At 39.5% G+C, this 15,256-nt stretch overlaps 1 protein-coding gene across 1 annotated transcript in view; it reads right to left on the bottom strand.

The window, feature by feature from the left end:
• Positions 1–15,256, bottom strand: part of LOC124610909 (polycomb protein eed) — a 93,286-nt gene that overhangs the window by 1,724 nt on the left and 76,306 nt on the right. The window contains exon 7 of the mRNA XM_047140198.1: positions 9,408–9,560. Within this exon, the coding sequence (XP_046996154.1) occupies positions 9,408–9,560 (153 nt within the window). The remainder of the gene's footprint in view (positions 1–9,407; positions 9,561–15,256) is intronic.

The raw sequence follows: 15,256 nt of genomic DNA, 5'->3' as shown, positions 1-15,256 counted from the left end.
CCCTGTGACAACGTTGTCTAAAAGACTGTCACCTTCCTTATGATATCGCTCCAAAAAATCAAGAGCAAAAGTCATTCTTTTCATTCGTTGGGGCTCAGTAAGCAGCCTGGGAACCCAACGGGCACACAATTTGTGAAACTTCAAATGTTCAGACACAATTCTGTACAAAGTTGTTCTACTCACATTCGGAAAATGCATGTCTACGTCTGTAATAGTGAATCGGCGATCTTCACGAATTTTTTTGTCAACCGCATTGACCAAATCGTCTGAAATCACTGATGGTCGGCCACACCGTGGTTCATCGTGCACATTATCCCGTCCTTCATTAAAAGCTCGCACCCACTTGCGCACTTTACTGTCGCTCATTATGTTAGGACCGTACACTTCAGTAATCTGCCGATGGATTTCCGCCGCTGAATTGTTTCTTGCAGACAAAAACCGTATCACTGCCCTTACTTCACAATCGGCGGGCTGATCAATTGTCTTAAACATTGTAAAGTGACACTGTGAACTACACTCAGCAACAGCAACAAAGCGAATGGCGGCGTTTGACGCGCAAGGCTTGCCGGGAGTCGGCGCGCATGCGTGTTTTGTCATTCGCGCCAAATTTCAATAGTTACGGCGAATCGGACCTTACTTTTGGAATAACCCTCGTATGTTCGAACTTACTCGGTATTAGAATATGTGTAGTGCAATCTTGCAGCTCCACACAAATTTAAGACATTAAAGCATTTCTTGCAAACAGGAATGAATGCTTAACTAAATGGTGTGTCAATCCAAGAATGATGACATGCATGATAAATTAAAATAGAATGAGAGAACATATAATATGGAATCTGAAGGGTCTCTAGAATACTATGTAATATGGCTGGACATTGAGACAAGCAATAATAATGCAGCTGATAGGAAACCAAACTGTTTTATGCATATTTCACCAACGGTCACATAATAATGCTCTGTTAGACTTCCACATCACATCCAGGTGTCTCTATATGAATGCTGTGTCACACTGTAGTTTAATTTTCAACTGATATCAAATTTTAATCCTACACAGAGCCTCAAATGGGGAAAATTTATCTGAGGAATGGTACGCAACAAAAATATGTTATCACAATTTAGAAAGATTTATAAACACAGTAATGGGAAACCCTTGGTGAAATATACATAATGTACGGAATAAAGGTAATAACTTACCTTGTAGTTGAGGTATTGTAGGGTGGATGGGCACATCGACCCAAGGTTTCGGACAGCATGTCTTTCTTCAGAGCAAATTAGTACATAAAACACACACACACACACACACACACACACACACACACACACAGGTTGGACAAAATTATGGGAATTCCATGAGAAATGCAAGCTTGAACATAAATGCAGATGCTGGCCAAGCTTGTAGTTTGAGCTGTTGTATTTAACCACAAACAGCACCTGTGCAACATCCTTAATGTGTTGCAAGTGTTAGTTGTGGTCACGAGCAGTGCTCTGTGTAATTGTGAGTGCATTATTCCGAAGATAAGTAAATTCAAATGCAGGCAAATTGTTGGTGCTTGTGTGCTGGTGGCTTCCATAACCAATATAGCTGAAGTGTTTGGTGTTTCAAGAGGCACCATACTGAAGATTTATACCATATACAGGAAAGCAAAAAACATGATCTGTTAAGTCACAACACGGATGGAGGTGTGTGGAGAGACAATCATTGAATGGGACTAAAATGACAATGAGAGGACAGCAGCTGCAAAAGTCAATGCAGAACTGAATGTCGCACTCATGAACCATGTCAGCACCAAAACAACACATAGTGAACTCTATGAACAGGGAACTGCAAAACAAGCTGGAATTCCACAACCACTCATCAGTGATGCAAATGCCTGTAACAGAAAAACATGGTGCCGAAGTCACAAAACCTGGACTATGGAGCAATGGTCAGATGAGTCTCACTGCACATTGTTTCCAACTTCTAGCAGAGTTGACGTCCAAGAGATTAAACGTGGCAAGAGTTCTGTGATGACTTGGGCAGCCATATCATTGAATTCCATGGGCCCCATGAGTACTCTGCAAGGTCGCATTACTGCCGAGGATTATCTGACCATTTTGGCAGGTCAGGTCCATCTCATGGTGTAATGTTTATTCCTTAGTGATAATGCTGTCTTCCAAGATGACAGGGTGCCTTTTCACAAAACTCGCATTATTCAGGATGGTTTTGTGAGCACAGGGATGAATTGCCGCATCTCTCTTGGCCACCAGTCACCATATTTCTTTATTAGTGAGCTTTTGTGGCCTGCTTTTGAAAGAAGAGTTTGTGATCGCCATTCATCTCCATCATAATTATTTGAATGTACCATTATTTTGCAAGAAGCTGTTTTTAATGCCAATGGTTTTCCTACATCGAAAGAGGCATGTAATGTATTTTTTTCTGTAATTTCCATACTTTTATCCACCACATGTAAATTGTCCTGGCTAACAGTTGAGCTATAGTGTTGGTACAATGTAATTGGATGGGACATTGCAGTCAGCAATACTCTCTTAATGGCTCTACCTCTCCAGGGGACAGTGCTTTGTAGAAGCACTATTCATAGAGGCAGAGGAGCTAACAAGGGAGTCTAATACTCCCACTTCTCAGAATATCGAGAAACAGCCGAAATGGGAAATAGGGAACAAACCCATAGCACTGGTGTTTCAGTTTTCAGGATCCAACAGGGACATCCACTGGTCACCACAACCACCACCACACATGATTGGAGGGTAATCAACCAAAAGGTTGTACTGGTCAGCCAAACCCTTACAAGGAACGCCAGCACAAAATTCCTGGCTGCAGAGTGAGAACAGCGCCTGAAACTGTACTTAAAGAGTTCTAGTTGGTCCGTGAAGATAATCAAAGCTATAGAGTGACAAAGGTGCTAATGCGGACACTGCAAGTGCTACGGATAAACCAGCAACACCATGAAGGGAAAATTGCTGTCCTGAATCACCTTCTAGGACGATAGGACGACAGGAGCCGGATGTGGCCCTGATCCACCAACCCTATCTACATAAAGGGAGCATTGCAATCTTTGAAAGAACTGGAAGTAAGTTGATTTATGCTAGAAATCCAAAGAACTTGAGAAAATGTATTTCTATTAAGATGGAATTTCATTCATGCCAATGGTGGACTTCTGCTCCAGGGAGTTAGTGACCTTCGGTATGAAACAACATGACGAAGGAAATTGTATTGGCATCAGTTAACTTTCTTTACAAGGACAGTAATACTACTACTCAGCAAGTAAGGAGAGTGGTAGATGGCTAATAACAGAGGGATGAACAACTGCTGATTGGTTCTGATGCCAACACCCACAATTTGGTGTGGGGAAGCAGCAATGCCAACAGCAGAGGTGAGCACCTACTTTAATTTCTACTGGAAAATAATCTTAAAATCTTGAATAGGTACAGGGAACCTACCTTCAGAAACAGAAGAAGGGAAGAATAACTTAGATAACTTTCTGATCCACTCAAATGGGTAGTTATGTCATACAATGGCATATGGTGTTTCTAGCCATCCTTATTCGACCACACGTACACCGATAAGCCAAAATATTATGACCACCTGTTTAATATCAAGATGGTCCACTTTTCAAACACAGTACAGCAGCGATTCTGCTTGGCATGTGTTCTGCAAGTACTTGATAGATTTCCAGAAGTATGTGGCACCAAATGTCCACTCACTAGTTACTAAATTCCTGCTAATTGCGGGACGGTGGTTTGTGGGCACGCAGCTAGTGCCCGATTTGTGTTCCAATGGATATAGATCAGGGGCATTTGTTAGCTAAGACATAAATGTGAGTTCACTATCATGCTCCTCAAACCACTACAGCACTATTCTGGCTTAGTGTCGTGGAGAGCTATCCTGCTGGTATACGTCACTGCCATATGAGAAGACTTCAACCATGAAGGGATGCAGTCGATTTGCAATAATGTTAAAGTAGTTCACTACTGTCCTGGTGTCTTCCAGTACTACCACAGGTCCCACAGAAACCCAACTCAATGAACCCTATAGCATAATTCTGCTCTCACCAGCCTGCATCTGTGGCGTGGTACACATTTCCAGCAATCACTCACCCAGGCGATAGTGTTGAAGGACCCAACTGGTTGACCTGGTCTAACAATAAATGTTATTTATTCAACAGGTGACACATTTCTATTGATCCACGGTGAAAACTCAATAAAGCTGTGCCCAATGCTATCATAAATGACAATTTAACTGAAACAACAAATGAACATGTAAGGGTTGTGTGAAGTGGAGCTCCATGTTCAACAATGGCCTTTGAACGGTGTGCTCCAAAACATATATGCCTGACCAGCCTTGTACTCTGTCGTCAGATTGGCCACAGATCACTGCCTATCCTGGATTGCACAGTGAGGGATCATCAAACTATTACGGTTTGCGATGACACGAGGAAGTCCAATACCATACAGCCTATTCATTATTTCACCATCCATCAACCTCTTTCCTTAGGTCCTCATGACAATAGTACACAAACAGGCAACCAAATTCGCCATTTCAGAGATTCTAGTTTCCAGCCACAGCGCCACAACAATATGCCCTTTGTTAAAACTGCTTATATCAGTGGATTTCTAAATCTGGGGCTTGTATCTTCGGTGTAATGGCTGTCCATTTGCCTCTTCTGCTTATATTCTTTCTTAACTGTGTCACATGCCCACACCACCACCAAGAGGCACTCAACCTCACAGAGGCCAGTGGTCATAATCTTTTGGCTCATCAGTGTATATTAACCTTTTGTTTGGAATGTATGTTAAACAGACTATGGCTTGTAGGGATCCTAGGAAAATAGACTGGGATTCATATAGGCAAGACCTAAACTCACATTTATCTGAAGTCGGAACTTAAAAAAGGAGCCCGGTAGATTTTGACGAAATGGCAGACAGTGACATCTGCCAATAAGACCACTTATTTAAAAAACTGCACAGTCATCAAGAAATGCGCAAATAGAACAACAATCTGGAAGTGTAAAGGAAGCAGTTCACATTACTGGCCAACCTTGCAAGAAAGAAAGGAAAATGGGCAAAATATCGGGGGCCCTGGTCAAAGACAAACCTTGCGACCAAGCAAGTGAAGCTCTCTTCCTGAAACATATTCTGTGAGGAAGAGGAACGTACAGCTACTTGCACTAGGCTTTATAAATCTTTGCTGAAATACTAGCTAATCTTGGAGGTACTTTAAGAAGGATGGTGAGTATGCCAGGACAGTGAGTGAGATGCTGGATGTGCTGCTCCTCAAGACTTACTTCCCTCAATGCACTCTTGGCAGATAAAAAAGATGAGGAGTCAGTCCTGAGAGACACTGGTTTACAGGTGATCAAAGGGAAAAGTGGGACTTAACTAGTTAATGTGCACATTAGAGACAAGAGGTTAACTGTGGTTCCTCTACATGTACCAACACACACAACAACCAGATAAATTACTTTTAAATTAACAACAGCCTCAGCTGCAATGTTTACCTAGATTTACCTAGGTTTCAGTTGGGATTACCCAACATTCTTCAGAATAAGAGGAACTACGATTTGTCCATAATGGACAAGGTCTAAAACTAAAAACTATAATATAGTAATACATCGTCATATTGCAATAACTTATCTGGGAAACAGCCTCGACCCCACTTCGCGACTGCAGTATGGCAGCAATGGACGTTGTACTGGAACTGGCTGTAGCCTCGAGAGCGCACGCGCAATGGTTTCTCATGCATACTTGTTAACACTGGTACCAACATGTACTCCTAAACTTAAAGTTTTTGAATAACCAGGTGCGGCTAACAAAATTGACATATACATTATCCTATAAGGAACAAAGATATATCGACTGTCTTAACATTTTTAATAATTTGTTGCACGTCAAAAGTGAAGGCAGCAATGCGTTTATTATTTTAAGGCAGCCTAGCATATTCGGGCTAATCGTCGAACTTGACTGCATGAGGATAACTACGGGTTTGAAATACCAAATAATTCCAGCTATTCAGCAAATGGGAGTGCTAAAAACATGTTGGCAAGGGTATAATGATTACTCCCTAAAATTATGGTGGATGGAATGCTAGGCTGGCTTAAAAAAGTAAATGCATTGCTCCCTTCACTTTTGACGTACAACAAATTATTACAAATATTAAGACAGTCGATATATCTTTGTTCCTTACAGGATAACGTATACGTCACTTTTGTTAGCCGCACCTGGTTATCCAAAATTTTTAAGTTCAGGAGTAAATGTTGGTACCAGTGTTAACATGTACACATGACACACTATCGCGCATGCGCTCTTGCGGCTACAACCAGTTCCAGTACAACATCCGTTGCTGCCGTACTGCGGTCGCGGAGTGGGGCCAAGGTTGTTTCCCAGATAAGTTATTGCAATATGACAATGTATTACTATATTATAGTTTTTAGTTTTTTTACCTTGTCCATTATGGACAAATTACAATTCCTTTTATTCTGAAGAAGGTTGGGTTATCCCAACTGAAACCTAGGTAAATCTAGGTAAACACTGCAACTGAGGCTGTTGTCAATTTAAAATTAATATTTACACAGTTGCTGTCAGGGCCACAAAATGTTAAAAATATTAAAATCACATAAATCATGTGAAACAGAAATTCAGCAACTCCTTGGGAAGGCCAGGAGAGCTCTCCACATCTCCCTGGATATTGGTTGTCAGTGGGGTGGGGTGGTCGAGAGCCTTTTAGTTGTATGACCTTCGAATCTATGCTTAAATCTGCAGAAGAGCATGGCACCGAGATCACCACATGCAGGTGGCTTAAGACCACACTAAGTAGAAAAAGGTAGAGGCCACTTTGATGGATGAAAAACTGGTGATCAACACCACCAGGGGATGTCCACAAGGACTATGGAACCTGGTGGAAAGTTACATACTGTAAGCTTTTTTTCTTCTTAAGATACACAGACAATTTGGTCATAGTAATATTTAGCAAATATGCTAGTACTGTTAGAACAGTGACAAAATGTGCACTAGACATTATGGAAAACTGTGCAAAAATAGGATCTAAGGGCCAGTCCCAAGAAAACTATTGTAGTACCATTTACAAGGAAGCAAATCTAGTACACATCCTGGAATCTGTAGCACCTTAATGCAACTCTACAAGTAGAGGAGGTAGTGAAGTGTCTAGGGACAGCCCTGGATGTGAAACTATCATGGACTCATTAAGAATATACGCTCAAAGGCAAAAAGCACTCTTATGAGCACTAGAAGAACCTGTGGTAAAAACTAGGGTCTACACCCCAGGAGCACGTAATGGATAGACACCACTCTAATGAGATCTATTTTAATTCATCAGGCTACAGTATGGTGGAATAATGAACAGCAGAAGGTGGCTGCTAAGGAGCTTGGCAAGGGGCAGAGATTGGCCTACTTAGTCAAAGAATTAGCAGCACACCCAGGGCTGGGATGGAGATCATCCTGGCAGGACCTATCCCCATTACACCTTTGGGTTACAATGGAAGTAGCGGCAGAGGCATATAGGTTAAAAACTGGAAATAACTGGATTCCTTTAAGATATCCAGACTCACACACCAATACATTGAGTATCAGCTCTGAAATCTTTATCAGCCCCTGCAGTGCGATCAAAGATCATTCCAAAATGCCCTTGAGACAAGGGGGAAAGTAAAAGGATTAATCTGGCTATGGGTCTCCAGTTATCAGAAATTAGTAGCAGCAAACAAACTAAAACTATGTATCTGTATTATGAGGCAGCACATAGAATATTGGAGTACATTCCAAAAACAAGAACATGGCAACCTAATGATGCTGAAACTACAAAAGAAGTCCTGTAATCCTGAACTTGAACAGGAAACAGCTTAAACTCATGATAGGACTCATGACTGGTCATGGTAATTTTAGCAAACACCTGCACACCATGGTCCAGAGAAAGAAGCCCTTAATTGTAGACTATGTGGTGAGGATGATGACACCACGCCACACTTAATCTCCCAGTGTGAAGTTCTGGAGGGCAAAAGACACAGATTATTCAGGTCAGTAGAGCCTGAAGTAATTGTGTCTAATAAGGAACTAGGAAAGAGTCCCCTACAGCTTCTTATGGGTACCAGTTGATTTTCCTACAATCAGTGAGTGAAACCAACATTAAATTCAGTTCTGGTGTGGAAAATATTGGGCTAAGACCACTGTTCTTTTTGTCTCCCTACATTAACCAAATTAAATCAAATAATATCGCTAAATTCTTCCTGGACACTTTGGTTTCCAAACTTCATCTGTTGCCAGGATTTAAAAAAAAAAAAAAAAAAAAAAAAAAATAAATCGAACAATAGAAACTCTAGGTAGGAATATCAACAATGTAGGAAAAGATAGATCACTACTTACCATCAAGACCTGTCAAGTTGCAGACAGGCACGATTAAAAGACACTCACATATTGCTTTCGGCCACAGCTTTTGTCAGTAAAGCGAGAGAGAGAGAGAGAGAGAGAGAGAGAGAGAGAGAGACAAACGCAAACAAACACACACACACAAACACACACACACACACACACACACACATACGCGTGCGTGCGTGACCCCCAACTCCAGCGTCTCAAGCCAGATGCTTTTTCACAGTTCACCTGAGGGTTACAATTTTTAAAAATATTTCCCTCCCGTAGTTTCTCTGTTAACATCTTTTGCAGCCCCGTTTGTCTTATAATGATTCCGTGAACTCAGTTTCAGTGCAGTTACTCTACCAATAATAACCACCTCTACTGTCAATCAATAAACCTATGCTGCATTCAAATGATGAAGTATTTGGGCAGTTTCCCCACAGATCAAGCATTATCAAAATTCTACTTCTACAGAACTGGAAGACTGTCACTGACAAAACAAAGCCCAGAGTTTCCCAGAAACATTTATTCTATTTTGATTATACAGTGGCTGCTGCATACTCTTGGGTTTTGTCATGGAGGATAACAATATTTCTAAAGAAAAATTTCCAGTCAGTTTAGGAACATTGTGGACAGCACAAAACTATTTACTGGTGGGTGAGAAATGTGGACATCAACAGTAACACATGTGTCAAGTGTCCAAGTGTACAGAGAACGTAAAGATCTTTAAAAAGTTGAGTTCCAAACTGCGCTATTTCTCAATATAATATTTGATAATTCTATACAATTTCTCACCAAAAACTTCTTTGATACCATACGAAGTACTGACTTTGTTCAGTTCTACTGAGTGCCTTGATTTTGTGTGTGTGTGTGTGTGTGTGTGTGTGTGTGTGTGTGTGTGTGTGTGTGCGCGCGCGGGTGTGTGTGTGTGGATGTGTTTGTGTGTGCGTGTGTTTTCATCCCTCTGAGCCATAAACCAAAAATAACCTTGTAATTGAGCTTCGACTCAAAGTGTACACATACAAACAAAGCAAAATTTCACAAACCTTTTGCCAAAAGTCCATGGCGAATCTGACAAACCATATTTCACACTCACGGTACTCAAAACGATGAATAATTGTAACATTTGTGTCATTAGTTTTCAATTCTTTATCTTCTAGCCTCCCAGGTTTCCAACAGACAATACAGTTTTCACATGACTGCAAAGAAAATAAACATACAATTAATTACTTGAAATTAAAACTACAAATCTCTCTCTCTCTCTCTTTTGCACACATGTCCCCCCCCCCCTCCCCCATACACACAGTAACAAAAATTATGAAATGTTTGTAGATTTAAGAACTAGAATCATAAAAATTTATAAAAAATAATTTTTGCTGTGTCATGAAGATGTGAATGTATATAAAACTTATTTATTTCTCACATTTGATTTAGAAAAGTCACAGAAGTAACAATACTATAAACCAAACGTTTCGTTAGGGTTCAACATTTCATGGATCATGAATTCCAGTTTTGACATGGATTTGGTAAGGAACATGCCTGGGGGATCCTAGGAAGTGACACAAAATGCTCACACGGTCAGAAAGACAGCTTTTAAACAAAAACCATCCAAATAATGCAAGTCTAAAAAACAGTGTGATGTTTTGTACCCGATATTAAGTGCCACAGAAGCACGTAACAAAATTATTTCCTGAAAGAACCATTATGATTGTACGCCTTGTATCTTTCATGGTAATTGACTGATAATTTATTTTTAGGGGTGTAATTGTGTTGAACATACTGTAGTAATGGACATTTGGAATGCAAATGGAATTGGTAGCGCGTAATTTTCCTTACAATTACAATATCTGCGAATATTTAGAAAAGCCAAACTATAACAATTTCAGGTAGAAATCTGCAAGGTACAGTCATTACATCTGTTAACAGTCTAATATAAGAAATGACACACAATAAAGAAGATTACCGGGGGGGATGGGGTAGTCAGAACTTTACTTCCAGTGTGTTACCGGTTTGCCATTTCAGTATGCAAAGCACTTATAATGTGTATTTCACAGATATACAAGTTCCATAACAGACAATAGAGCACCATACAAAATGCTTGTACAGTGCTGGAAAAAATTTAAGATCATCACTTAATATCACTTACCTCAATGCTGTCATTAAGTTTACTTCTAATTTACTTTCATAATAACTGTTATATTCTGCCTTGTTAGTTAAACACCTTGCAAATAAATAAATACATAAATAAACAAACAAACAAATTATCTAACTCAAATGATTAAGTAGTAATTATTTTTTTTTTTGCTTTTTTGAATTTGGGTACAAAAACAGAACATTGAAAGTCTTTATTACTGTGGATTATACATAAATAAATAAATAAATAAAAATAAAACTGTTTTATTGTTTTGGGGATTTGGTTCTTAAAAGGGCACCTCGAGACATTCCAATACAAAGCAGACAATTCACCAATAACAGAAGGCAGGTATACAACTTTCAGGATGACCTCTGTCAACGACACAAAACCAAGCGCTATATTCAAAAGAAGTTGGAAAAGAAGGAAAATCATGAAAAATAGGACATTAAGAAAACAATGGAGATCAAACAAATTGTGTAATTTGTTTTGTAATGCACAGTAATGAGCACCTCATGTTGTTGTTGCTGTTGCTGTCTTCAGACCACAGGCTGCTACTGTATCTTGTGCAAGCTTCTTCATCTCAGAGTAACCTACATGCTGCTGCAACCCACATCCTTCTGAATTTGCTTACTGTATTCATCTCTTGGTCTCCCTCTACAACTTTTACCCTCCACACTGCCCTCCAATACTAAATTGGTGATTCCTTGATGCCTCAGAACATGTCCCACCAACCAATCCCTTCTTCTAGTCAAATTGTGCCACAAATTCCGCTTCTCCCCAATTCTATTCACTACATCCTCATTAGTTACGCGATTTGCCCAAATAATCTTCAACATTCTTCTGTAGCACCACATTTCGAAAGCTTCTATTCTCTTCTTATATAAACTATTTATTGTCCATGTTTCACTTCCATACATGGCTACACTTCATACAAATACTTTCAGAAAAGATTTCCTGACACTTAAATCTATACTTGATATCACCAAATTTCTCTTCTTCAGAAAAGCTTTCCTTGCCATTGTCCGTCTACATTTTACATCCTCTCTACTTCGACCATTATCAGTTATTTTGCAGCTCAAATAGCAAAAGAGATCTACTACTTTTAGTGCTCATTCCTTAACCAAATTTCCTCACCATCACCTGATTTAATTTGACTACATTCCGTTATCCTCATTTTGCTTTGTTGATGTTCATCTTTTATCCTCCTTTCAAGACACTGTCCATTCCATTCAATTCCTCTTCCAGGTCCTTTGTTGTCTCTTACAGAATTACAATGTCATCGGCAAACCTCAAGGTTTTTATTTCTTCTCCATGCATTTTAATTGCTACTCTTAATTTTTCTTCTGTTTCCTTCACAGCTTGCTCAATAACAGATTGAGTAACATCAAGGATAGGCAACAACCCCGTCTCACTCAGTTCCCAACCACTGCTTCCCTTTCATGCCCCTCAATTCTTATGACTGCCATCTGGTTTCAACATTGTCAAAAGCTTTCTCTAAGTCTACAAATGCTGGAAACGTAGGTTTGCCTTTCCTTAATCTATTTTCTAAGGTCAGTCTTTGGGCAGTATTGCCTCACGTGTTTCAGCATTTCTACGGAATCCAAATTGATCTTCCCCGAGGTCAGTTTTTACCAGTTTTCCCATTCATCTGTGAAGAATTTGTGTTAGTATTTTGCAACCATGACTTATTAAACTGACAGTTCAATAATTTTAACATCTGTCAACACCTGCTTTCTTTGGGATTGGAATTATTATATTCTTCTTGAAGTCTGAGGGTATTTTGCCAGTCTCATACCTCTTGCTCACCAGATGGTAGAGTTTTGTCAGGGCTAGCTCTCCCAAGGCTATCAGTAGTTCTAATGGAATGTATTCTACTCCCAGGGCCTTGTTTCAACTTAGGTCTTTCAGAGCTCTGTCAAATTCTTCACACAGTATATCTCCCATTTCATCTTCATCTACGTCCTCTTCCATTTCCATAATATTGCCCTCAAGTACATTGCCCTTGTACAGACCCTTCTATATACTCCTTCCTTTCTACTTTCCCTTCTTTGCTTAGAACTGTTTTCCATCTGAACTCTTGATATTCATGCAAGTGATTCTCTTTACTCCAAAGGTCTCTCTAATTTTCTTGCAAGTAGTATCTACCTTACCCCCAGTGATATATGCCTCTCGATCATCACATTTGTCCTCTAGCCATCCCTGCCTAGCCATTTTGCACTTTCTGTCGGATTTCATTTTTCGTTTTTGCCTGCTTCATTTACCACATTTTTATATTTTCTCCTTTCATCAATTAAATTCAATGTCTTTTCTGTTACCCAAGGATTTCTACTACCCCTTGTCTTTTTACCTACTTCATCCTCTGCTGCCTTCGCTATTTCATCTCTCTTCTAATGTATTTCTTTCCCCCATTCTTGTCAATCGTTCCCTAATGCTCTTTCCCATGCTCACCTCATACCGTTCTATTTTTGTACCAAAACTCACAGTCCAATGATAAGTCACTTTTGAACTAGACCATTTTCCCCATTAATCAGGTGATTCAAAATATTTGACAGGGCAAACATCTGCAACTGAGAAACATATTACTAAAATGAAAATTGTTTCAGTTGAAGAAATTTTTTATTTATTACACAACTGATTTGAAGTCTGAAGCTTTATCTTCATGTGCCATCAACTGTGAACAAGATGAGGAGCAACTACCTTACAAGAACTATGGGGTTTATGTTCCAAAATGAAAGGTAAAGCAGTGAAAAGTGTTACTCGCATAATTATGGAAACACAAATGTGTGGCAGGCACAGCAGCCAGTCATTAGAGGTCACATCCACACCAAACAAACGCATGGGACCAGAATAAAGATGCCGACACTGAGGGAGGGATCTGGACAAAACATGAACTCGATAGTAGAGAAATAAATAAGAAACCACAATTATGCATAAGATCAGCAACTGAGGTGCCTGCCTCGACAGCCAACACAGAAGTGCAATCTGCCAGGAAGCCAGCTGACCTTCGTAGGAGCCGCTGAGACAGGGAACCGAAGCCGAAAAAGTGTGGGAAATGAGCTGACTGGTCTACCTGCTTATGCATGTGTGGATTACGGGGTCGATAAATATAAGACTACAAATATGAAAATAAATGTAATAACACATAAACACAACTATTAGGCAAAAATGCCTGGAAGTCTGCATGACAGAACCCACAACAATAAGAAGATAAAAGATAACAATATAATGAAAAGGGAAGATGCTATTCACCATATAGCGGAAATGCTGAGTAGCATATAGACACAGAAAAGACCGCCACCAATAAATAAAGCTTTCGGTCATTAAGTCCTCCATCAGCAACACACACACACACACACACACACACACACACACACACACACACACAAAACACAAACAAACAAACACAAACGACCACAGTCTCAGGGAACTGAGTGTGTGTATGTGTGTGTGTGTGTGTGTGTGTGTGTATTGTTGACAAAGGCCTTAATGGCTGAAAGCTTCATTTATTCGTGAAAATCTTTTTGTTGTGACTACCTGCGACTCAGCGTCTCCGCCATATGGTGAGCAGCAGCTTTCCTTCTCATAATATTGTTACATTCCATCCTGGATTTTCCATTGTTTGAGAAGATAATGCAACTAAAACAGGGATACGAGTAGTATACAGAAACATATTTAAAATTAAGTAATAAGATCATGACTGGTGAAGTGAGGCAGGAAAATGATGCCAACCATTAAGATTGGTAATCATGTCTAGACTCATTGTAAGGAGCCAAAACAGTCTTAATATAAAAAAAACATAGGATTACAGTGACATACACAACAGGAATAGCAATGTAATCATACGAAAAACCACCAAGCATCTCCACACCATCAGACATGCTTAGGCACTTGTCTAAGTTTTCAGAGCTTCCATTTTTAGTAACAAATCAATTGTTTTTAACATTGATACTCCCATCTATTTAATACTGCTTATGTAATTTCATCTTAATGACTCAGTTACTTCATTAACCATATTGTGCCCAAATTTTAGTGTTCTCTTCCACTATAAATAGCCTTCATTTCTTTACTCACTTTCTCTAGTTCTAGTTTATAGCCTGTTTAACTTCATTACTTCATTAACCATATTGTGCCCAAATTTGTATTACGTCTGGTAGTGTGTGGATGCACTGCGGTATTTTATATGATTACACTGCAGTTACTTCCGTGTATATAATTTTAATCCTGACTAAGCTTTTTATGCTAAAATTTTTTTGTGATGCTTTAAGACAAATCTATAGACAATTACTGCACTTAAAGGTTGGCATCATTTTCCTGTCACACTTCACCTGTCATCATGTTATAGCTTAATTTTTACATATTTTGTTCTATACTATCCGTATCCCATTTCAGTTGTATTTTACCCTTTTATCTTTTATTGTTATGCATTCTATCATGATGACTTTTAGGCATTTTTGCCAAACACTTATGTTTATTTGGTGTTATATTTATTTATAGATTTGTAGCTTTATTTTTTACACTTGCAAAGGAGGACAGACCAGTCAGCCCGTTTCTTCCACTTTTTCAGTTCCCCACCTCATCGGCTCCTACATCAGGTGCTTCTGCTGTCATGATCAGCTGGCTTCCTGACACACTGCATTAGCCACTTACGTGTTGGCTGTCCAGGCGGACATCGTGGTTGCTGCTCCTATGCATGAGTGCTGTTATTCTTGCATTCATTTCTGTCAAGATCCATCGCTCTATGTGTGTCTTTGTTCCAGTCCC

Source organism: Schistocerca americana, chromosome 1 (genome assembly GCF_021461395.2).
Source record: "Schistocerca americana isolate TAMUIC-IGC-003095 chromosome 1, iqSchAmer2.1, whole genome shotgun sequence".
Classification (NCBI taxonomy): Eukaryota; Metazoa; Arthropoda; class Insecta; order Orthoptera; family Acrididae; genus Schistocerca; species Schistocerca americana.
This window is presented reverse-complemented; position numbering and strand designations above follow the sequence as displayed.